Source organism: Cololabis saira, chromosome 13 (genome assembly GCF_033807715.1).
Source record: "Cololabis saira isolate AMF1-May2022 chromosome 13, fColSai1.1, whole genome shotgun sequence".
Taxonomy (NCBI): Eukaryota; Metazoa; Chordata; class Actinopteri; order Beloniformes; family Belonidae; genus Cololabis; species Cololabis saira.
In genome coordinates this window covers 12,153,994-12,178,716 of record NC_084599.1, presented here as the reverse complement: position 1 = coordinate 12,178,716, position 24,723 = coordinate 12,153,994, and the positions used below count along the sequence as shown (strand labels likewise).

General features: G+C 42.4%; 1 protein-coding gene across 3 annotated transcripts in view; it reads right to left on the bottom strand.

The window, feature by feature from the left end:
- Positions 1-24,723, bottom strand: part of polrmt (polymerase (RNA) mitochondrial (DNA directed)) — a 108,684-nt gene that overhangs the window by 9,598 nt on the left and 74,363 nt on the right. For all 3 annotated transcript variants that reach the window (XM_061737722.1, XM_061737723.1, XM_061737724.1), the window contains 10 exons: positions 24,451-24,618; positions 22,146-22,316; positions 19,783-20,022; positions 17,598-18,383; positions 17,247-17,369; positions 16,581-16,703; positions 15,038-15,217; positions 14,102-14,188; positions 11,665-11,778; positions 1,084-1,136 (listed from right to left, as the gene is read on the bottom strand). In XM_061737722.1, the coding sequence (XP_061593706.1) occupies positions 1,084-1,136; positions 11,665-11,778; positions 14,102-14,188; positions 15,038-15,217; positions 16,581-16,703; positions 17,247-17,369; positions 17,598-18,383; positions 19,783-20,022; positions 22,146-22,316; positions 24,451-24,618 (2,045 nt within the window). The remainder of the gene's footprint in view (positions 1-1,083; positions 1,137-11,664; positions 11,779-14,101; positions 14,189-15,037; positions 15,218-16,580; positions 16,704-17,246; positions 17,370-17,597; positions 18,384-19,782; positions 20,023-22,145; positions 22,317-24,450; positions 24,619-24,723) is intronic.

The window sequence follows — 24,723 nt, the reverse complement described above, 5'->3', positions numbered from 1 at the left end:
TTATCAGCTCTGATTGAGCCGAGCAGAAATAAGAGCTGGATATTCATGAGCAATCACGCTCTGCTATTGATGCATATGATGAGACTATCATTCTCTCCCTCTTTTTTTCTCCCACCCATGGTCTCGTGCACACGAACCACAGATTCAACCATTAAACAGCAAAGCAAACAGCAAGAAAAACGAGTCACTGGGGACTGTTACTACTCTGGCCTCTGTTTGCAATTGTTAAATGATGGATACGTTCATCCTTAATGGTTCTTTATGATCTGAAATCACAGGACAACTGCATGGGCTCCCATTTCTGTGCGTCTGTGTGTCTATGGAGGGAAAGGCCAGAGAAAGTCATGGTGACAGTGTCAAGTCTAGCTCCGAATGTCAGCCTGTGAAGCTTTCGCTGACAGCAGAGCTCATGTTTCAGGCACAACTCTCCTCCGTCTCAGCTCTTCACTTCCTCCAACCCTCCCTCCTCTTTGGCTGGTGTTTCATATTCACGGGGTTGGAGCACTGCAGATGTCAGGACTGACGAGGATGGCTGTCAGTCCACGTTATCCACGTCTTTGGTGCGCTCTCAGTCTCTTATTGCTTGACCCGCTAATGCTTTTATCTTTTTTTGTTCCTTCATGTCTCCTCCTTAGAAATCAGCTCCACTTAGAGCAGAAAATTAATGTATAAAACCATGATTTCAGTGGACAAACGTCTGTTGGCCTTTCTGACTGCATGAAAAAAGAAAAGTCATTTCAGAGTTTCAGCAGGCAATTAGTGCAAATATTCACTGGAGACAGCTTTAGTGCAGCTGAAGTTCTTGAGAAGAGAAACTAATTGCCTCGAGAAAGCTTCGCTTCCTGCATTCATCCACGTCTGCAAACTAAAACTGTTGGAAAAACTGCAATCACAAACTCAACACAAAACCAACAACTTAAATTGGCCTGTCCTTGTTCAAGGTCACCAATTTCGGACTGGTTGAGTTTCAACTGAGAATGTCAATAAATGTCAAGAATGAACAAACCACCAAACATAAGTGCTGCGGTTCAGTGTTGTCGGAGTAGAGAAACAGAAACAGGAGAGATCTGCAGGAAAACTTACTCTTTGGTGTCGTGGTTGATCTGGAGGTTTAAGTGCTGTATGCTGTTCTTCAGCTGGAGACAAAACACACACAAATAAATGACTTGGTTAATAGCTGAACTGAATATTGCTCTAGCATTCCCCAAATATAAATGAGTCTGTGGTTATATCATTTAATGAGTAAAATATATTACAAAGTCGAAAAGAAATAAACAAATAAATAAAACAACAGTCAATTGACAAACTGTTGGAGAGCACAGGTGGAGCAGCGAAAGAGAGGTGTGGATTAAATCACCAGAGATGAGCGTTGACGCATTTGACTGCTGCCATCGCTGCCTGGCGACACTGTAGGAAAGACGCCACATGCAGCAGCGACGGGTAACGCAAGCCAACGTTCTCAGCATGCAAGTAAGACGGAAAGAGCCAACAGTTCCACATCTGGGGTGCAGAATAATAAGTCCAGGATTACACCATCTGTTGCTGTCAACTACTGCAACCACACCGGCCCCACCGTGCTGGTTCTGCCTGCAGCCTGAAGTCTGCCGGTGTGTGTGCAGTCGGCACCGGAGCGTGAGACACAACGCTCCTGCCGCTATGTCTGGAAAAACACCACACTCCTGCCGTCTCCCCGTCAGCTCTATCAGCTCGTCCACTCTTCTCCCCATGGATGTCATATGTCATAAGCTCTTCCTTCTTGCTGTCCATTTGTGTCCTGCTCTTCGTCCTTGACTTCTCAATTGACCGCTCCCACATGCATACAACTTTCCACTGTCAAGGTTACAAATCATTACAAATGTTTAAAAAGTGCCAGAATTACCAACAGAAGCAGCACAGCATCTAAAGTAGTGTAGAAAAAACTAAATTTAAATCTGAATGAGTGTTGGATGCAGCTGCTGACAAGAGCCAGACCATTTTAGCATAGATGAACAGTTAATCAGCAGGCGATTGGGAAACGGACGATTTTTGTCTGATCTGACTGCCATCAATAAATATTTCGCTCCGAGTGTTCCCTTGATCGTGAACATCCCCACTTTGCTGCTTTAATATATTGAACATAAATATAGAAAAGTGGCACATGAGCATGTATGAACGTTTGTGTGAATAGAAAAAAGAAACCATCAGAGAATCAAAATCCAAACTCTTTGAAACAAAAATATAAATCAGTTCTAAATCAGTTCTAAAACCATCTCCATTCTCAAACGGTCTCACTCAGTTACGCTTTCTTCTTTTTGTGAACTTCTGAGACGACAGTGTCAAATCAGAGCCACGTCAATCTGCAGACGGGACATAGCTGAGATTTAGTAGCTCATTGTCTAATGAACGACTCGGCGCCGTGTCGACGTCAGATTACTACAAGCGTGCTTGTCACGCGTAAGGAGAATCAGCACACAGAAGTAAGTTGTTATGGCCTGCACCTTCTTTATCATGTTTGATAAAACCGTTAATGCCATTGATGAAGTTGTAAATGTGGTTAATGACATTAAGAATTCACCTCTGTAGACATAGGGTGGCGTGTCATTCAGCTACTAGATCTGGGCAATGTCCCGCCACTCTGCTATAGATTGATGCAGCGCTGATTTTACACTTGTGTCCAAAGTTCAACCGAAAAAAAAGAAAAGGCGCAACAGAAAAAGATGGCACAAAAATGGAGATAGTTTTAGAAGTTATGGCGAGAAAAGAAAAGTGTAACCATGAAATATGACGGCACTCTCAATTAGAGATTTGGATTTTTTTTGGTTACAGATTCTTATTTTTGGTTCTCAGATATGGATTTTGATTCGTTATACATTTGGTGTTGAATTGACGCCACAGAGTAGCTGTCATATAAACACAGTAATATACACTCCTCACTTCACACCCCCTACGATCAACATCCAGCAGCTCCCAACAGAACAAAGACCTGCTGTAAGTCCTGACCCAGTCAGTTGTCCAAGCGTGAGCGACACGCCACCATCTCCCTGACCCCTGGAACCATGCCTGGGTGCTAAACAGGCTACTATCTACACAGATATGACCGGCAACGAGAAGCCTACCCCTTGACTATGTAAGAACTCTCCATTATTATGTTTACTGTGAACTAAGCCCACACTAATGCATCTAAGTGTCTGTTACTCTTCTGACAGAATGGAGCTTTACAGCTGAAATGTCCAACTAACTCACGTCTGTCTGATTACTTAAAGTCCATTTAGACATCGCCATGGTTTAGGACAAGAAAAATATTTGCAATATTGATGACCAAAAGAAGTGTTTGTCATCTAAGACAAATAATTTGCAGCAGTTTCCATGATGTTGAGGCAACATAGAAGAAACTGCAATACAAGCAACAAAAACGACAATATTAAATCTATATTATGCAGCCCGGTGGCCGAATAGTGACCGTCCGTACCAGGTTTGCATGGACTCATTTTGCATGGGTTGAAACAGGCTGAAGGAAGCGGGAGATATCCACTCATGAATGGCTTAATGAGAGTGAAATCCAGTGTGAGTTGTCGGTACGGTCAGCTTGTGAGTGTCGGAGTGTCGGACACGGTGGCTTCTGCCACTCTGACTCACCTAGTAGCCTTTTAATTCAATGTTGGCTTTTATTTTTCAAAACACTAGCACCATTTGACATACCTCCATATCGTCATGCCTCCATGACAACAGCAATGGTCTCCTCACTTGTCTTAACGTACATGTATCACCGGTCTCCAGATATACAGAACTTAACTGCCACAATTAGCAAGAATCAAGAAAAGTAAGCACGTTACACCTGGTTTAGCCCCTTCCACTGGCACGAGGTATCAGATTTTAAGATATTCCAATTGACTTAAGTGGCATGTCTCATCCTTTTTTAAATCTGCTTTGAAATGCGCTACTCATTCATTATTAAACTGAATATGGGTTTAAAGTTAAGACTATTAGCTTTAATTTGAGTGTATTCACATCCAGATTGGTAAATGAATGAAGGAATTATAGCTCTTATGAAGAGTTTTCTCATAAGGGCTGAAGTGTAATTTGAGGATTAAATCAAAAGCTGCTTCAAGCACAGGTGTGGGTTATTTCCTTCATTATGTCATCACTAATTAAATAGATAAAAGGTCCTTAGTGGATCCCAGAAGGGGCCATATGTATTTGAAAGCTGTTGCTGCGAACCAGCAAAAGAGTAAACTTATCTCCAGCATGAATTTAAAAACGGGACAGGCGTTACATAAATAGCAGAATATTCAGTTCAGCTTCAGTTCATCACGCAGCTCACTTTGACGCTGCTGCTTGATTACTTGAAGGTGTGCCGAGTGCCGTGTGCCGAGGAAGAAAGCTGCAAAATCATCAATGAAATGGACTGAGAACAGGAGCATGGTGTAACAAAAGCCCATTTGTTTGTGGCATAGCTGCCACCTCATCCATCACCTCTCCGAGAGGATTGATGGGCAGATTTACCACTCCCCTTTTAACACCAATACTCCAAACACATGTGTTTTAAAGTGTGGAAAAGAAGCTGGAATTTAAAATACAGTAAGGATTAAACAATATAGTCCTTTCCTTTATGAGTTATAAATTGCTGGTCTCTGAATCAGGCCACTATTGTATGCTGTTTTATATTTTTATTATATTCTTATCATAGATAAGACTTTGGGTTTCCCCTCTGCGGGAAATAGGCTCCTACGAGGAATCATGTTGATGTTTATAAATTCAACAGCCATAAGTAATCACATATGGGCCAGTGGGGAAATCACTATCCATCAGGGATTGGCTAGCAGCAAACATCTCATGAATTCAGATGGGAATTAATCAATGAACACACAGGTGTGAATTAGTTTCACACCTGTGTTGCACAGTGATCCCACAGAAATCTCACAATTCAGCTTCAAACCACAGTCCCATTAACCTTTTCCAGATCTTCTCTCTAAACTTTACTTTTTAACCGACTAGCCCTTAAAAGTCAAGCTACATTTGTTAGTTTGAGTTTTAGTCCTCCCTTTACCTCCCAAATGGGTTTTTGAAACTGTTGTCCATGGAGGGGATTGCATCAGCTGCTCAAGATGAGCAGCCTTCCAGAATTTGAAAGGAAGGCCGACTGAAGTCGGCCGGAGAGAAACAGCAAATAATCTGAGAGGACGACACCATGAGAGTTAAAACACAAGTCTTGGGAACTCTGACTAAGCCTTCCTTAGCAATATGGATAGAAAATGAAGATTGGAAAGAGAACCAAAATGACTACGACAACCACAAAGATCTGCAAGACCGCCGCAAAAACATGATAACAAATGCCCCTTTTGCATTAGGCCCCGTTTACACGGAGCAAAAACTGAGGCGTTTTCATGCGTTTTACTTTGGGGATAATTGGAGGTAAAGAGAGGCGGACAAGGCCACAGATGTACTATTGACCGCCAGCTATTATTGGCCCTTTTCCACTAGTCCCGCTTCACCTCGGTTCTACCCGCCACGGCCCCGTTTTGCGCTTTTGCACTAGGGCTGAGACGGGTAGAGCCGCTCCAAGCCGATACTATTTCTGTAACCATTCTAGCGAGGTTCTATCCGGGCTGAGCCGGGACTATTTCTTTTTTTTTTTTTTTTTTCTTCACCTTGTCTGCACACATATTAATGATTGATACCATGATGGTAGAAACCAAAAGTATATATATGTGCATTATTACTATATTTAATATATATACATATATATACGCATACATACATAAATATACACATACAAACCCAGTGATTTTTTTTTTGTTTTTTTTTTTTGGGGGGGGGGGGGGGGGGGTGACGACATCCACTGCCAATCCAGGAAGCAGGAACACACGGAAACACACGTCAAGCACTGGAAATCTGCAACAAAAAACCACAAACAAAGCACGAAACCGGCACGGAGCCAACCAAAACAATAACAGCAATCGACCTAAATCTTGAGATCTGATTGCAGTCTGAGCTAAGCTATCGCTACCACTACCTAAACCCAAAAACTAGAGAGCCAGCATGCAGGTGAACAAGCCAGTGTGTATGTCTATGTGTGTGTGTGTGTATGTATATGATCATGTGTGTGTGTGTGTGTGTGTGTGTGTGTGTGTGTGTGTGTGTGTGTGTGTGTGTGTGTGTGTGTGTGTGTGTGTGTGTGTGTAATAAACCAAACAAAGTTCCACCTGAAGTGTATCTATAGTGGGGGAGGGGGGGGAGCAACCCCGCCACCCGCGAGACCAGAGGGCGACACGGAAGAGCCCGGAACCCAGGCCACCGGCAACCCCACCGAGGGGAGAAGTAGGAGGGAGGCAACCCACCGCCTGCGAGGCCCCCCCCCCCCCCCCGGCGCGGGAAGAAGCAGCCAGGGATCCCGCTGCGGCGGACCGCGATCCAGGCAATCCCCGGCCACCCGGTCCGGGCCGGACACGCGGCCAGGAGGCCCTCACCCTTCAGGCCAACGACCCCCACCCGGCAGGGGGCCAGCCTGCCCGGAGAGACAGAGCCGCCCCGGCCGCCGACGCGGGCAGGCGCACCCGCCCCCCACGAAGTGGCCCTCCAAGACCAGAGGGGCGCCCCGCCGCAGAGGCAGCGGGGGGGACCGGAGACGGGCCCGGAGAGAGGGAGCCCCCCAACAAGGCGACACCCGTGCAGGCCCGACAACGGAGGGCCCCAGACCCAGCCGGGACTATTTCTGACGTCACCACCCTCCGCGCCACTGATTGGTCGGGGGGCGGGGCCGTCAGACGTTTGAATCAGGAAGCGGGAGTCAGCGCGAGCGCGGCTCGCTGCGATTTTATTATAAAAGCGCAAAACGTCTGTTTGGTGATCCAACTCTGAGGTGCAGATGTTCAGAAACCTGGTGGCTGAGGAGAGAATTAAAAAGCGATGTAGACGGGCTGTTTTTTCTCAGCCGCTCGCGGCTCCAGCTGATTTCTCATCAGCGCCGACATGAACAAAGGGGTTGCGCAATCGAGTACGTCACAGCAGCTTCACCCCAACCCCCCCACTTCTCACCTGGCTGTGGAAAAACAAACGGGGACAAAACGGGTAGAGGCGGGTAGAGCCGAGTCGGGCCGAGTAAGTACTAGTGGAAAAGCGCCATAAGTGTCTTGGTCTTTTAGGGGATAGGGACTCTCATGTCTGTGTCCAAAGGCCCCCTGTCTCATAACCCGTCTAATACATTCAAGGGGACTTGTTAAAAATGTATAAAATCTCAGGACTTGTAACACATTAAAGGTAGTTATCTGTCAAAAGTACACTATTTATGTACTGCTACAGGGTTCAAGGAACAACCACACTCCACTGTTTAGAAAATATGCAAAATGCCCAGCTGGAAACCTCCAATTATCCCCAAAGTAACCTGATTTCTTAATATATAGAAGACAACAGATAACATGCTTTTTAATAACCGTATAAACTCGCAAATCCACCCCGCTCCAGCTGATCCCATGTGTTGCAATCCCCCGACAGTGAGAGCTCACTGTAGCCCTGTCTCCAGAGAGAATATAAAACAAGATAAGTTAATAAAGAGCAAATCTGAGCCAGATTGACCTCTGATTGGATTAAAATCTACCATTCCTTGTAGGCAGCGTTCCTAAAGTTCATTCATGCTGCGTTCAGCTACTCCATTTACCTCTAATTTCCTCACGCTCCCTCAGCTCTGGGAAATTGTCGATAGCACATTTCACCACTTTCACACGTCCATGTTCACACTGAAAACAACCAATAAGTAAAAATCCTAAAAGGCCACACCCACGTGTGCACACTAGTGTGCTGTGATGCTACTTGAGCCTCTTACCTGACTGATTGTGTCTTTTTTTTTCCTCATTAATGTGCATTACTCTTGTTTTTTCCTGTTCTACGTGGTGTATAATTACCAGCAGTCCTCAGAAACACAGTGGCCTTGGATTTAAGAGACAGAGAGGGGACTGGGAGATTGAATTTAATCTAGCTATGCTTGGAAAAGGTGACCTTTCCACAAGCTGGTTTCATTTTTGCTGCTCAGGGATGGTACAGGATTAAAGAATTATTGCAGAGGATCAAGAGAAGTTATCTGTAAGGCATAAGCCAAATCCTCATTCAAATTATCTATTCATTTATTAGTTTATTTTTAAACCTTGAAAAAGGCCCAGCTAATCATGGTCCATGTCCCTACTGGGCATTAAAAGTAGCAGGTCAGATGAGGGAAATGCACCCCGGCGTATCAACAGGGAGCGAGGTGTCCCCTCTGGGAATCACCATCTGTCAACCTCACTCCCTGGTAACAGTTTATGAGGTGTTGCTTTCCCCTCTAATCCAGACTTATGCTTGATGTCATGCTAAAAGAGCGGGGCAGCATACCGGGTCAGCCTACGTGCTAACCATCTGATAGCACACATGTCTGTCTCCACAGTTCCCTTCATTAATGTAAAACGAGTTATGGTTAAAGTGGTTATAATATCATGAGAAATTCCTGGAACATAAGCAATTTCTGTCCTGTTTTGGACATAAAGCTATGTTATCTGCAGACATGCTGGCACACTGTCACCATGTTATCTGCAAGATGTGCAAGTATCAGGATCTCCATAGTGATGGAGAACACCAGTGATGTTGATGAGCTCCATTAAAGGGTGGACCACTCACAGTAATCACATTACACCATCAGTGGCTCCCCCTGCACCAAACTGGTCAACACTTGGACGGACTGGGCCAGGACATATCCTGGACAAAGTGGTCGGTGATGAAAAGCTCCATGACAGCTTGGCCGTCTTTCACACAAGCAGACTGGTGATTAGAGAAGAGCAAGAAAGGGAAGTTACACTGACACAAGTGTAAAAATAAATAGCTAAATAATTTAGCCTCACAAAATGTCAACCACATGGCAGCAATCAGAGGACCCAGCACGGTTCATAGTGGCGTCAATAGTTAATGTAATGTGTGAATTTTGACACAAAATCAAAGTTGATATGTATTATAGTTAGGGCTGGGCGATATATCGAGATTTTAATATATATCGATATATTTTCAAACGCGATATGGTACGAGACAATATCGTTCGTATCGTTTTTTTTTTTTTATGATTTTGATATAGCTTATTTTGTGACAAATTGACTTGAATGTTTTATTTGAGATTTGCACAAATGTTTTGTTATTTGCACAACTGTCAACCTCAGTTGAAAAGTCTGCCTGTTATTGCACAGTGTATTTTAATTTAATTGTTATGCAGGAAAGGGATATTTGTTTTATTTTATTCAAGAAGCATTTTTATTCTATATATGCAGGCAGTTTATTTTTATTTCATTTGTTTTATACATTTTGATATTGTGCAGACCTCCGTTAATAAAGGTACCTGTGTGACATTTGGCACGAGGCTTTGTATTAAAACTGACTGTTTTTTTAAGGGTTTGCCTCAGAAAAAAATGCAGCTAACAGAGATGCTATGCTATAATGCTTTGGGGGAAACCCCAATTATGGCACAGAAAGAATATCGATATATATCGAGTATCGCCATTTAGCTAGAAAATATCGAGATATGACTTTTGGTCCATATCGCCCAGCCCTAATTATAGTGAATTGGGACAAAATAAAAACTGATTTGGGCCCAAACTAACAAGTGTAACAATGTTTGGTATCCTTGATGCCAAAATACCCTTTTAGCACAGCATATGACTCTTTCACCTTTCACCTCCTTTATAAATCTGTCCCCCCCCTGACTTTTATTAGAGTGAATGGGAGCCCTGCCACTGACACAGCATACCAGGTCGGCCTGGAACTGCACTGTAACTTGGTCCAGCCCGGATCATCTGGCATTAACACGCACTGCATGATGGCAGTGAGTCACACACCGGCATCAACACCTCTGCTCCACAGCTTCCTACACTTCATCATGGCAGAGGTGCTGAAGAAACCAAAGAACGCCAGGTCAGAGGAAACAAAACAGTCCGTCTTTAGCAGGAAGGAGCGTGGCCAAGCAACAAAAGGCGAATCTTGGAGTATTTGTTCTCTCTTTGGTAAGAATTACAAGAAGAAATGGGAGCAGAGTGTCCAAGCAAAGTACTGGTGAACAGTAAATGAGATGAAATGGGATCAGAGGTGTCAAAAGTATTCACATTCATTACTCAGGTAGAAGTATAGATACTAGAGTTTAAAAATACTCCTGTAGAAGTTGAAGTATCAACTCAAGTTTTTTTACTCAAGTAAAAGTATAAAAGTACTGGTTTCAAAACTACTTCACGTATAAAAGTAAAAGTAATGTAAGGGGGAAAAAAGCCATTAAGGACAAAAGCCATTGAAAATGAATGCATCTTAGTATAATGCAAATATATTAAAGAACCATATATGTGTACTATTGAGCATTAACATGTGTTTCAGAGAGCAGGAGATATGATGACTAGTTGCCTATAAGTATTGTAATGGTGCAAAAAGTCAAACTTCAGAGGCATGTTATCATTTATCCTAACCTTTATTGGAATGTACATCCAAGTTTAGTTGCAGGAATCTGAGGGAACGGATGTAAGAACAAAACTGGACAAGAACATCTGAAACAACCACAACCAAATTCACTCTATCCGGATGGAGCAATTTAACTGGATAGTTTTTATTAAAGGCCGAAATGAAATAGAGTAACGAGTCTGTTTTTAAAATGTAAGGAGTAAAAAGTACCGATAGTTGCGTGAAAATGTAAGGAGTAAAAGTAAAAAGTCGTCTGAAAAATAATTACTCCAGTGAAGTATAGATAACCAAAATTTCTACTTAAGTAAGGTAACAAAGTATATTTACTTTGTTACTTGACACCTCTGAATGGGATGCAAGGCCGAAGCTGAACTCGGTATGATTTTGCTGATGCCTTCATCTCTCATGATTAGCAGCTGGCTTGCTGAATGTCGTTGGTGTGGGTTCTCGTTTTGATGTGGCAAAAAAGTTATGTACTTGCTAATTTTTGTCTTTGCCCGTCATCGCACTCAGACTTCTGTCTGGGCTAGTGTGTGAGACTTGTGTCTTCTGTGTTGGTTACTGTCAAGCTGTGACAGCTGCAGCTTGCCAAGCAAGTCTCACTTTTTCTCGTGTGATTCTAACTTCTGCAAAATAAATTAAAGTTTTGCCCATAAACTTCGCAGCTGCAGAAGTGTTTGTGGTGTTTGTTCAGTTTCTGTATTTTAGGATTTCCATCATGAGCTGTGTGCTGTAGCATAGGAACATGACAAAGAAAAGAAAAAAAAAAGTCAGAGGAACCATGTTGATTTGCAGAGATACAGCACACAAGCTGCATTACAGCTACCTACATTGCTGCATTGAGGATTTCACAAACTCTTGCTCGTCAAAAGTGTTTCATGAAAAGGTCAGTAGCAGAGGCCCTGAGGAAAGTGTGAAGGCTGACACAAAGAGTGAATAAGATCATAAAGGTCAAGAGGAAAAGTTCAGAAAACAAACAAATGCAAAGTGGCTATATACTGTACATAGATGCAATCTTAAAGAGTATGGTGCTGGATCACAAGCACATTAGTCTTTGCAAGATAACAAGTTCGCTGTTTCACGACTTCCAAAACCAATTGTTGAGTTTTACAATGCTTACAATGAAGCAAAGACCATTTAGACTACTGCAGTTTTGTTTTAACTACAGTTAAAACAAACCAAGCCATTTACAGGACCGGACAGAAACCCCTTTAGTCTTAAGGTTTGACTCACCAGTTGGCTGCGTGCGCGGTGGTAGGGCTGCACGATAGGTAAACCTAGGGGTGTTACCCACTCCACAGAGTGTCCGGACTTGGAGATGAGCCTGGCGCTCTCTGTCAGCCAATCCTGCAACAAACGGATTACAGCAGAGGTAAAAAGATTGACAAGAAAAAAAAAATCTCACAGAACTGCATCACTTACAAAGTGCAAACACCTGCCATCTGCACATGTTTTTGTTCTCGATTAAACAAAGCCTTTTTATATGTGGCCAAGTCAGGAGAAGCTCAAGATTTGAGAAACCAGGCAGAAATAGAGACACGCTGTGATGCATTTGGAACCACAGGACATATGAACTTTCACCAATTTTGGCATCAAATGATGATCCACATGGTTCAGTTCTACCTGCCGTTCTGCTTAAATGAGCTCACAAAAACTTTTGCAGACTCCCTGTAGAACAGGGGGAAAGATGTTGCCCACGGCAACACTGATATTCACAATATCACCAGGCCTGGTTTACAAGAATGGGGACCCTATTAATGTCCCACTGGTGCTTCCTCAGAGGAAAAATAAATGCTAGAAACCAGGAGAAGCAGCTCAGCCCAAAACTGCTTCATTCATCTCCACTCCCTTCCCTACGGTCCAGAACGCAATAAATGAAGATACCATGATGTCAAAGAAACAGAACTAAGAGATTAATCGGCCAAGTAGATCGATCAACAGATGAACACGCTGACTGAAGCCGACATACACAAAGAGTGAAGAGTGAACAGATATTTCTGAAGAAGAGGTCGGGTATGACAACACTGAGGATTGATCTGCTATTCCCCTTCACTCATACTTCACCACTCGCCGATGAAATGCCAGAAGGCACGACCTATATAAAAGCAGCAGGTGCAACATACACACCTCATAACCCAAACATCAGGTCGGCACAAAGGTATGAAAGAATAGTATTGAGTTCAAAGGGTCATAGTTCATACATTTTGTACTTCACTTCACTTTACGTGTCATGCCTGCTGCTGCTGCTACCAAAAAAAAAAGAGTCTCTCTTGCATTCATTGTTCATATGCTCAAGTATGTCTGTTACCTTACACCATCATGTTCGAAATAAAGACTGAACTGAAAGGAAGGGGATTTTTATTCTCAGACTGGGTCATCTCAGCTCACGCCCCAGAGGAAACACAAACTCACCCCAGGAGTGGGTGGTGGTCCGATCAGGTCGCTAGCATCCACCCCTGGGTATCATTTACAATCGGCAACAAGGTGCACATCCTAAACATATAAATAGCCATGTGATGAATGAGGGCCATTCCCTGGCTAAAGGTAAAACACACTGGTCATTAAAAAATAAAACAATAAACTCTCTTTCCATTTTCAGCAGTGGGTCAGTGTACTTTACAGATCTATTATGTCCCAGTAGTCTGTGAGATAGTCTCCAGGAAAGAACTCTGTCATTTTGTATAACAGTAATTGTAGCATCCCCGACACTCGTTTGGTCTTGCGGAAAACTTTTCTATTGCAGTTAAAACTTTACCGTCATCAGTCGGGGTTGCTACAGTAATTACATGGAAATCTTAAAAAAAATGTGAAAGTTCAATGCAAAATGGGGCTGTCATCAGATTTACACCACAATGAAGATCAAGAACATTTATAACATTAATATGTTATTGCCAAGGTTAGAAGTTCCACTAGTGCAGACAGAGTGAATGCTAAATTTCTGTTTCACCACCTGTCAGTGTCAGAGTGAGTCTGTACTATTATTACGCAAAAAGGAAGAGGAAAATAGACAAAAGGAGAGCCATTAAGGTGTGTTTAAACTAAATAGTAGATAACCAATAACCATTTTCAATAGCCAAGGATCAAACTAACAAGGCCTTGGCCTCATCCAGCCCACACCACAACACCTTCACACCACGTCCTGAGGGTAGTGGGTCCACGGGAGGAGCTCGTACATGTAAGGGTTCACCTGCAAGTCTCTCCCCGGTCCTTACTCTCAGTCAACTGAGCGAGGCATCCCGGTTCCTTGTTGAATCCATTATCAAGGTTTGTAAACGCGTTTTGTCTGGCCCCTCATCTAAGATCGGTATCCCCTGGGAGACCTCACTAGAGAGGACCCTGTCACCATCATCACTGCCCCTCTTTAGAGTCACAGGAAGTAGCTGGGAGAGGGAGGTCTGTTCAGACCGGCGCCCCTGGGGCTCAGTGCCAAATAAGTGGATGGAAATGAGCAGAAGTGCTGGAGTAGCATGACAAGTCTGAGCACTCACTGGAGACGCACAATGGTGAATCCTAGGATTTAAATACGCTCAGATTTTATGATGTGATTGAGAGCAACAGCGAAAACCAAGCAGCTCCATCAATATTTGTTTTGAATCTGGTGATAATTTATTGAATGCAATATTTTCATCAATGAATGCCATCTGTTTTTACTAGTGTGAAATTAACTCACCTGAATCTCTCTGGTCCCCGTAAACATCTCCTTTAAGCCACTGAACACCAGACGTACCAGGTAATGGGATGCTTCCCAAACATGCTCCTGTTAATGTAGAACATAAAACATATTTATTGTTTCTCTTTTCTAATTTCAATTTGATATAAAGTAACCCTACAACTTTTGTCCCCCAGATCGGTGCTTCTTTATACTTGATGCACCTCCACCCTCCATCCCTCAGCCCTCCGGCAGGGAGTTGTGGGTGGGGGTTGGAGGGGGAGATACAGAAACAGCAGAATCAGATTCTATCTATACAAACAACGAGATTAACTCCAAGTGTTGGAAAGATTCATTTAGAAATGGGGCAGATTATTAGTGGTTGACTGTCATAAGGAGGACAGATATTTCCTGCCACATCTATTCTTTTGTGGCCATCAAACAACCACTTTATCCAATAAAATCAAAGAGTGTTGGTTTTGAGCTAAAAATAGATTCAGAATGACACTCTGGACAAGATATTAGATATATCTCCATCGTTGGCTTACACTCTTAACCTCCCTGAAACAACCATGCGATATTGTATTTCACTGCAGAAGGATTATGATTAAGATTGATTAAAACGAACATGGAGCTCATCTGTCCTTCCTCCCCGCAGCTCTCAGAGCTGGCAGTGCAGCACGGCCCTTCATGTCGAGATCAAACTTACTGAAAAGCCTCCAGCTGCACAATCAGTTGTGTTAAGATCATATGAAGACACTGTCAACTAAAACCAAGCTCAATGCGTGAGAATGTACAGCCTGAGAGGACGGCATGAGAGGAGCACCAGATGGAGGAGATCCTGCCCTGCATGGGGAGCAACTCTGTCACGTCAAGCTGATTTCATGCTAAAAATAAAAACGGCCTGGTGTGTGAGGGAACCCCCTCGGTCGCCGGCACCTTTTAGAGCTACTGTACCTTGGGAAACTCATCAATCTCCTTCAGCCTTTTTTCTATCTGCAGGCGTCCTCCGTAGCGCGTGACCCCGTACACGACGGTCATCACCGTCTGTTTGACCACCTTCCTGCTGATGAAGCCGGCCAGCGCCTGGGCGATCTTCAGGTCCTTCCCTGCATCCCGAGCCCGCAACTCCTCCACCTATAGAGACGGAGACGTGGTTGCAGATGAATAAATGTGAATCCAAATCAGTCATTTACTCGTCTATTATCTTCAAAACCCTTCTTCAGTCCAAGGAGATGCCATCAAATGTTACATTGTCTGTGACCAATGAGAAAAGTAGCACATCCCCATGTATTTGGGCGCTGATAAGATTTGAAATCAAGCAGATATAAGCTGAAGGCTTCATCTGTAGTTTTATTCTCGGATAGAAAAGCCAGAGCTACTAAGAAAACAGTATTTATTTACTCGGATAGCTACTCGGATAGCTTCATCATCTACAGTGTCATCTAATAATAACTGCAATGCCCAGAGGGAAGCAAACCACAGCAAGATAGAGCTGCAGCACTTTGACAACTACACCAAGCACTGTAGTCAGTCACTGGCCTCGACTCACTTCAGGTCCTCTTGTTCCTAAATGTCACAACATCAAACTTTACCATTTTTGGAGCTGGATCATTTCATGTATTGTATGCACACTTACCCTTTGATTGCTTGAATATAATATATTTGCTGCACTTTGGTACACAGTAGGGCTGGGCGATATGGACCAAAAGTCATATCTCGATATTTTCTAGCTGAATGACGATACTCGATATATCTCGATATTTTTTCTGTGCCATAATTGGGGTTTCCCCCAAAGCATTATAGCATAGCATCTCTGTTAGCTTCATTTTTTTCTGAGGCAAACTCTTAAAAAAACTGTCAGTTTTAATACAAAGCCTCGTGCCAAATGTCACACAGGTTCCTTTATTAACAGAGGTCTGCACAATATCAAAATGTATAAAACAAAGGAAATAAAAATAAACTGCCTGCATATATAGAATAAAAATGCTTCTTGAATAAAATAAAACAAATATCCCTTTCCTGCATAACAATTAAATTAAATTACACTGTGCAATTAATACAATGTAGAAAGTAACAGGCAGACTTTTCCACTGAGGTTGACAGTTGTGCAAATAACAAAACATTTGTGCAAATCTCAAATAACACATTCAAGTCAATTTGTCACAAAATAAGCTATATCAAAATCATAAAAAAAATAAATTATAAATTTAAATCGATATAAACGATATTGTCTCGTCCCATATCGCGTTTGAAAATATATCGATATATATTAAAATATCGATATATCGCCCAGCCCTAGTACACAGCATAAAAGGTTAAGAGCTTTTAAATGCAAATCTTAGACAAATAAACTTTAAATATATTCTAAATGCTCAGCCTTGTCACACATCATGCGATCTGTGAAGCATCTCTTGCAGCTGAAATTTATCACAAATCTATAGTCTAAGAGCAACTTTTTGCTGTTCAAGAAAAAAAAACGAAGTCCTCTGGTGCTCACCTGCTGTGCAACTCCACTGTACACATCCTGGGGCATGTCGCAGGGCATCAGGTTGACTGACGTGGCGCCGATAACATCTCTGCCTAGAGCAGCATAGTGCTGGAGACCATTACAGGAGCCGTCCTGTCATAGAGGTGGAGAAAAAATTCACGTGTTCAAGTGTGGTGCAAGATGACCAAATATCAGAAAATGACTTTCTGTACCATTATTGCTGTATTTTGCCATAACTAATTTAAATAACGTTTGGGTTCCTTGACATAATTGACTGAGTTAAATCTCAGCAGGATTACATTTAAGATTACAAGGCAAGTGTGTGTCTCAAACGCTGATACTAATTTAAATTAATATTGTGTTACTTTAATCTGTTTAAGAAATCGTAAGGGCATGAAAGTCATATCCTAGACCAGGTTATGTCAAGAAGTCTGCCAGATAAGGGAAATGGATTTATGGCAGGGGTTTTCCCTTTTCAGCTTTTTTCTTTCTCTAAATCAGCATAAAAAAGCACACTATTTGTTTTAGGCTATAAAGACACATTGTGATGGCATCTACAGAGTTTATTGTGCTGTAATTTTCATTTGCGATAAAGATGAATTCAGCTTTCCAGCTGAAGCATATTATTAGTACATTGACAGCAGATTTCCATACAGCTACCATGTTTTCCGTTACCTGGTGAACAGGAAATTGAGAGATGAATTGTGCTGGATCGGGTGACCTCGTTGCTCTGGCTATCTCCATGCAGCAGGCCAGCGTCTGCCACGGCTCGTCTGCATCCGTCCACCACTTCTTACCCTGAGAAAAACAAACATGAGCACATTATTATTACATTATTATCCTGCTTACATAAACATTTCCAGTAAAACATGGCCACTTCTTGCTTTGATAATCCGATATTCACATTCTTGAAACAAACCACTCATCAAGTGCAGGACAGTGACATGTTGCACTATACTATTATTTTCAAGTTTCAGCAATTGAAAGTTACTGGAACTTGCAACACAGAATGTTTTAAAGACTAACATTGAAAGGGTTGTCTGCAGAGTCCAGTATGTCCTCCATAATGGTGTCGGCGTACTCCAGCCGTCCCTGTAGCGAGCTCCTCTTCTTTAACCCCGTCAGATTGACTAAATGGATTTTGAGCCAGTCCAGGCCCTTGGGGCCGAGGGGCTTCCCCTCCGCAAACACAAGCATTGCCCTTGTGACATCACTTCCTAGGTGATTAAAGTATGGGGGACACGGGTAGGTTCGTCCCCTGAAGTCCATGCTGTGGGGGAACCAGAAGATCTCATCCCGCATGTGATGAGCGATGGAGATCTTATAGAGTGCGTCCATACGTAAGCTGTGCATCTCACTGGACTTCTTTTTGGCATTGATCACCTCTCTTCTGATGTGGGCCTTCTCGCTCGCTGTGTAAGCGGGGTCGTGGGCATTGAAGTGCGGTATTTTGGGGGCTTCTGACATAGGTGGAGGGATGTCCAGCTTATCACTGCCCCGATCATTAAATATTGAGATAATAATATCCAAGACTGGCTTATTAATCCTCCAAGCACAGTTGCCTAACTGGTTGAGAGAGTCAAAGACTGGCTGAAGATGCTGGCATTTCTCCAGCAGCTGCTCGTGCTGGGTGGCCCCGTCCACCGCTCGCATCAGTTTGGTCGGTGTTAGCAGGTAAGCTCCAAACTTGACGGAGGTCCAGGGCACCGGCGGGCACAGCATCGGCATCACGAAGGAGTCGAAGGTCAGCGTGGTCTCCGTGGCTTCCTGCTGCATCTGAGTCAGGATGGGGTGGGGCTTGATGAAGCCGACCTGGAGGGTAAAAAAATCGTGAAAAATATAGCTAGATAACTCAATAAAAACTTCAAGTTTTGTTTCTGTTACACCAGTTTGATATGCACTTTCAATTTGTACATTAAAAACTGACAGATGAAAGCACAGAAAATAGGGAAATAAAAAAGAAAAGCATTGCAAAATAAACACTTGTAAATGAAAGAAAACGTGGTATACAACTGCATTTTCCGTATATTCAAATCATAACTTCTGAGTTTTTGCATCAGTAATTATGACCTTTTTATAAATATACATACAGAAAGGATAGCTGGAAAACCTTTAATAAAAATCTAAACAGTGCCATATTGTTTTTCAAACTAATTGTGAAAAAAAAGGCATTTTTTTTTAACACAACACACGTTGAGCATGTGGACCTGTTCATGAAGACCATCGTTTGTTGACAGTAATCTGACAGAGACACATCAGCGCTGCTCCAATGAGTCAGACTTTCATACTGTGCTGTAAAATCATTAGGATCCCCCCTGATGGGCTAACCCCGACAGAAGAAGGCTTGGAAAAAATGGGAAGGAAAAGTTAGACAAAGTAAAAGAGAAAATTACACAAAAAAAATGCAATTCTGCTTCAATACGCTCCACTCTCAGGCTACATTAAAGTTGTTAAAATTCACAATCTACCCTTTCTTTCTGTCCGCCAACGTGCTCACCTCACCCTCCTGCAGGCTCCCACGGCTGCTAATCGGCGAGCCAATTAAAGGGACACTAAAAAAGCGATTAGGCCAGAACCTATTCATCTGACTCGAGTGTTACCGCTGCCAATTCATACCGCAGAGAGAATGGTTTTCATAAATCACACTCTGGGGCTTCACACTGGATATAACAGGCTTTAGAACAATCTTTGTGACCAAAATTAATGTAAAGTGTTCAAGGGAGTTTTTTTTTTTTAAATATATAATTATACTGTATGAGGTCAGCTTTTCTCAATCTTTGCATGCTCTACTACTTAAGTATACTAATAATGTATTATCATCAATATGTCATGCTGAGTATCAACTGCCTTTACCAATTAATTGCCCTCAAAATAAGCAGTTCTGTTCATCATTGTTCCCTTTTCCCTGTTCCCATGTCTGCAGGAGATCCCTTGATCTACAGTCCTTCACCATTTTTTTCCTACAAAAATCTAAGTTGAAAGGATCTTTTTCTGGCCAGGGTTAATACACAGAAATCCTGTTACCTACCCATGAAAGGCGTTCAAATTCTGTCACAACTGGATCTGAATGGTTTTATCTGAAAGGCCAAAGGACCCAAACAACCAAGAAAACCGCCTTAATCTTCACCAGGTCCCGAACTTTAGTTTGTCTAGTCACTTGCTTCTACAACATCCTTGTGTGATGGTCACTGGAAAACCTCATCAACTCTACCTGGCGGGTGCTGCGAAAGGTGTACATGTGGTAGAGGATGGGGATGAGCTTCCTGTCGTTGGCCGGGTTCAGGATGTCGCTGTTAATTTTGAGGTTCTTCACCATAAGATCCACCATGAAAATGCCCAGGTCCAGAGTCACGGTGTATGGCCAGCTTGTCTTGCTTCCTTGTAGCGTGGGTCCCGAACTCTGCTCAGTCTCCAGTTTATGCCACTGCTCTCTGGGAAGGCTTTTATACACCTGGAGGACAACATTACACCATTAAACTACAACTTTTTACTTTTAATTGTTGTACTTTAAAATAAGGTATGTTTTTTAGTTTTTGTTTTTAAAATTGACACAATGCCCTGGATCTTAATTGAATCTCTGACATATTTTTATCAAAAGTTCCCTTTTCAACATGTTTATAAAGCTCTGTTCATAGTAGCTGGCATTAGGGGGTGGATCCTGTCACCCAACTTGGTTCCACCCTCTCCTCTGTGGGGTGTGCATCTTTTGAAATAAGGCCCCGTTTACACGTAGCAAAAACGGTGGTGTTTTCATGCGTTTTGGCCGTTCGTTTACACAAAAACAAAGTTCAAAGTCACCAAAAACGATCATTTCTGAAAAGTCCGGCCAAAGTGGAGATTTGCGAGAACTCCGTCTTCACGTTTGCTTGTAAACGGAGGGAAACGGACATTTAGGCTTCAGAACGTCACATTATGTGACAGAAACGTCACCAGCGTCATGTGTGCGACCTGTGTTTACAATTTGTTTGGCCACGGTCAATATTTTCTTGTATTTTACCTGTTTTATATTCTAAAGTCACACTTAAAAGTAACTCCACTTCTCTGTCACTCCAAACGAAAGACTCTCGTTCCATTTTGGAAGTAACTGGAAGTTACACGTGTCATTTGTTGATGTTTTTTTCCAGGACTCTGATGGCTAGCATGATTTTATGCTTCTCGTTACTCTGCCCCCTGCAGGTTTGGCTGCTCATAGCACCTTACCAGCGTATTTATGTGGGTTCGTGTAAATGATGGTATTTTTCAAAACCTAGATGGGGAAATATTCGTTTTTGTAAATGTGGCCTAAGTGTTACCGCTTTATGCGTCCAACTTCTGAGAAACAGTGAATACAGCAAGGTGTGAAGTGGGAGGAGGATAAATGGGGAGTAAAGATGTGATGTCTGTGATGTCATAAAATCTGCAAATCTGAGCGGCTCATTGAAGGGCATAATTTCACACTAAAGCTGCTCAAAACTAAGGGAGAATATTGTGTTATGTAATTTATACCAAAAAGTGTGCTCAAACAACACATTTTTTTTTTTTTAAATGTGTCCTTTAAAATGTGTTATATTTAAAAGCCAAGAACAATTAAATTAATGACAAGCAGTTTTATCAAATATTGTGATGTTTAGCTTGACAACTGACCCATGAAAATGTAAACATAAAGAGAAAGCTCACATAAGTAGATGAGAATCTAAACACATTATACTTGGTATCACTTCAAAGGCTGAATTTAAAACACCTCAAAAACCTTAACTAACCAGCAGCTGGAGATTAACAAGCTCTCGTTCATTATAACCTTGATCGTACTGGCGTTCCCAAAAGTGTACTGGAGACATCAAAACAGCGAATCAATGATACATGCTATAAAATCCCATTAAAGAAACTCGACCCATGTCCTTGAATGGAGAACAAGAGCAAAACAAAGCTCATTATTCAGCCATTAACATACATCCACCAACACTTTGGCTTTAAACATTCAGATAAATAAAAATGCATAACTTGATTAATCTTTCAGTCTAATTTCTGGCATTGCCATGCAACTTAGATGTTTCTGCATAAACATGATCAAAGAGATTCTCATCTTTTCACAAAAGTCTTCCAATTTGATGATTTGTAGTCTTTTCCTGAACATTAACCATAATCAGAATGGGTTTTAGTTGCTTTATAACTGGGTTTCTTGAGGACTTTGAGAACTATCGCATGGTTTGTTATTGGAGTGATCTGTGTGGGGTGACCATTCTTCATGAGGGCAACAATGCTCATGAACTCCATACATTTGATCACAATCTGTGTACTGATGGAGTCCAAACCGTTTCATTATTCACTCTGTAATGTTTCCAGCCTAACGACCATCAGCAACTCTGCTAGTGAGTTCAGCAGAAATGTTGGGGTTTTTTGTGCTTTGACGCTAATTCCACAAACTTTACCAGATCCCTGATCTTTAAAAAAACAACAACATTGACTTGAATTTACAAATCCAGATTCTAATGAACAACTACCGGTAATCCTTTGTCCATTCAAAAAAAAGTGTTACCAACTTTCAGGAACCATGGCAAATTTAAATTTCTAGTAATATTTTAGAGTTCTTTTTACCTTATTGTTTTTGGCCAGCAGGTCTGTGTAAGCATTATAAACGCTTTCAATCTTTTTCACCGTTTCATTCTGGTACTTCTGTCGCACCGAGTACTTGGTGAAGACTCTGTTCCCCAGGTCTCTCGCTAAAAACTTCAGGGCCTCTCCACTTGGAGGCATGCTGGCAACACTCTGGAGAAGAGTACAGCACAGTTGAAGAGAAAAAAGACAACAGAATAACATATACAGCAATTAGAATAAACAATAAACAAGGGATGAAGACTTTGATTTGATCAAATGAAAATAAAAAAAAACCCTTTTATCATTGCTGGTTTATTTTGAGAATGTCTCTGTTAAAATTAACAGTGACTGTTGAAAGCAAAGGTATCTGATTAAAGCATGTTCTGCCTTGCTGCCAAAGTCTGATGCTTTGCCAGATGTTGTCACTCCCTTCCACCTGATTTGTGGTTTCCCAGAAGGTTGTGTCAAATAACATGAAAGCAAGGTTGAGAACACAAAACAGGACAGTGATCCCCATGACTACAATATACTGTAGTAACATTTTTAACATAATAATATACATACCGTATTTTCGCGACCATAAGGCGCACATAAATTATTATTTTTTTTTTTAAAATGTGCCGGGCGCCTTATGAAATGGTGCGCCGTGTTTATTACCTGAATTACGGTAATGTAAGGCCGGCCACCATGAGAACGGTAAAAAGAGAAGGGGCGGGTGAAGGCTTGAGTTGCGGACGTGAATGAGACCATCCACTGAGCTGTTTAATGCGAAACAGAAGATGAAAACTTTTAAGGATTTGCTTGATGTGTAAAGTGAAATAAAATACAATCAAACTAAGTTTTGCTCCCGCTCTATTTAAATAAGCACACTTGTGTGTGCGTGTTCTGCAGCGCGTGCGTTTTGCATGTCGGAACCGAGGATGCACCTGCCGTGGGGTTGCGGGTCCAATCGCCGCATCCCCGGGGCAGATCCGGCTCAAATGCCGGTGCTCTTTCCCCGGAAGCCCCTTCTACCAGTCCATGTGGGCTCCTCCGGTCCCGGCCGGTCGGAACCGTCCACATTCCCCGGTTAAAGCCGCGGTGATGCGCGCTGCTCCTCCCGACTTCCTGGTTCCCCAAGCGGGGTCCGATCGACCTGGTTCCTGGCCGCTTTGCGAGCAGAGATTTCTGGGGTATGTCTCAGGTCGGATCAGCTTCACCCTCCGAGATTTCCAGCCAAATCTGTCGGTTACAAACCCGGTACCGGATCTCCGACATCTGCGTGTGTGTTCGCGGCGCGAAACACACACATACTTATTTATGTGGTGCTTGCCTGCCGCGCTGATGGACAGAAACTGTATGGGGATTTTTAAAAGAAAAACTTTGCTTAAGACGTTTCCAGCCGGAGTCATTATAAGGACGAATGAAAAGGGGGGGCTGGATGAAGAGATGATCAAGTGGCTGAGACAGGTCTGGAAATTCGGACTGGCGCAGCTGAATTAGCGGAGCGGAGCTCCTGTCGGATACAACCCTGAGACAGGTTTATGTGCAGCGACCCGGTGTTTTTTTTAATTCTTTAATGCAGAAACAGAATATGAACCTTTGAAGGGTTTGATTGATGTGAAAAGTGAAATAAAATATCAAACTAAGTTTTGCTTCCGCTCTATTTTTAGCGCGTGTGTGTTTTGCAGCGCGTGTGTGTGCAGCTCCGTCTCTGTAGACGGTGCCTTTTGGGTCGGTGTGCCGTATGTGTGTTTTAAAACCAAAAATTACACACAAAACTGAGGGTGCGCCTTTCCACACGGTGCGCCGTATGGTCGTGAAAATACGGTGTATATATATATATATATATATATATATATATATATACTAGGGCTGGGCGATTTTGGACAAAAATAAAATCCCAATTTTTTTCTCTTGAAACCCGATTTTCGATTTTATATTTTTTTATATTTTATCTTTATTTCTAAAGAAAAATAGCAAACACATTTCCCTATTGGGAATGAAGTGCAATTGAAAGATACTGTATAAAGATACTTGACCAAACAAAGATGACTAGACGAGCTCTGTCTGTAATGCAGCCAGCTGCAAAAAAGGAAAATCGATTTTCCTTTTTTTAACATCGGATTTATTAATAAAGATTATTAATAAATCCGATTTAGATTTAAAATCGATTAATCGCACAGCCCTAATATATACATACTTAATACAGTAATTATAACATGAGGAATCAGATACCTTTGTTTCAACGGCCTTACGTCTCTGTTACATCGTAGACTTTTGACATTTTGTGGGACACCAGGCTATTCTGGCCGGCTTGTATTACCTGTATCATAATGTCAACGTACTCCCCATCCTCCAGCAGACAGAGATAGGGATAAAGGTTAAGCCTGTAGTCCCTCTTGCTAGTGGTGGCCAGGATCATCTTGCTCTCCCTCAGGGCCGGGAGGAGGATCTTCTTCCATTGTGCCCGCTGCTCTGCCAGTAGCTTCCTCTGAAAGACGACACATTGGAAGTCATCCATCTCATCTCTGACTGCGGGCATTGAATAAAGGATGAAACGGCTGAAATAAAACGAACAATCCTGCAGTCGCTATCA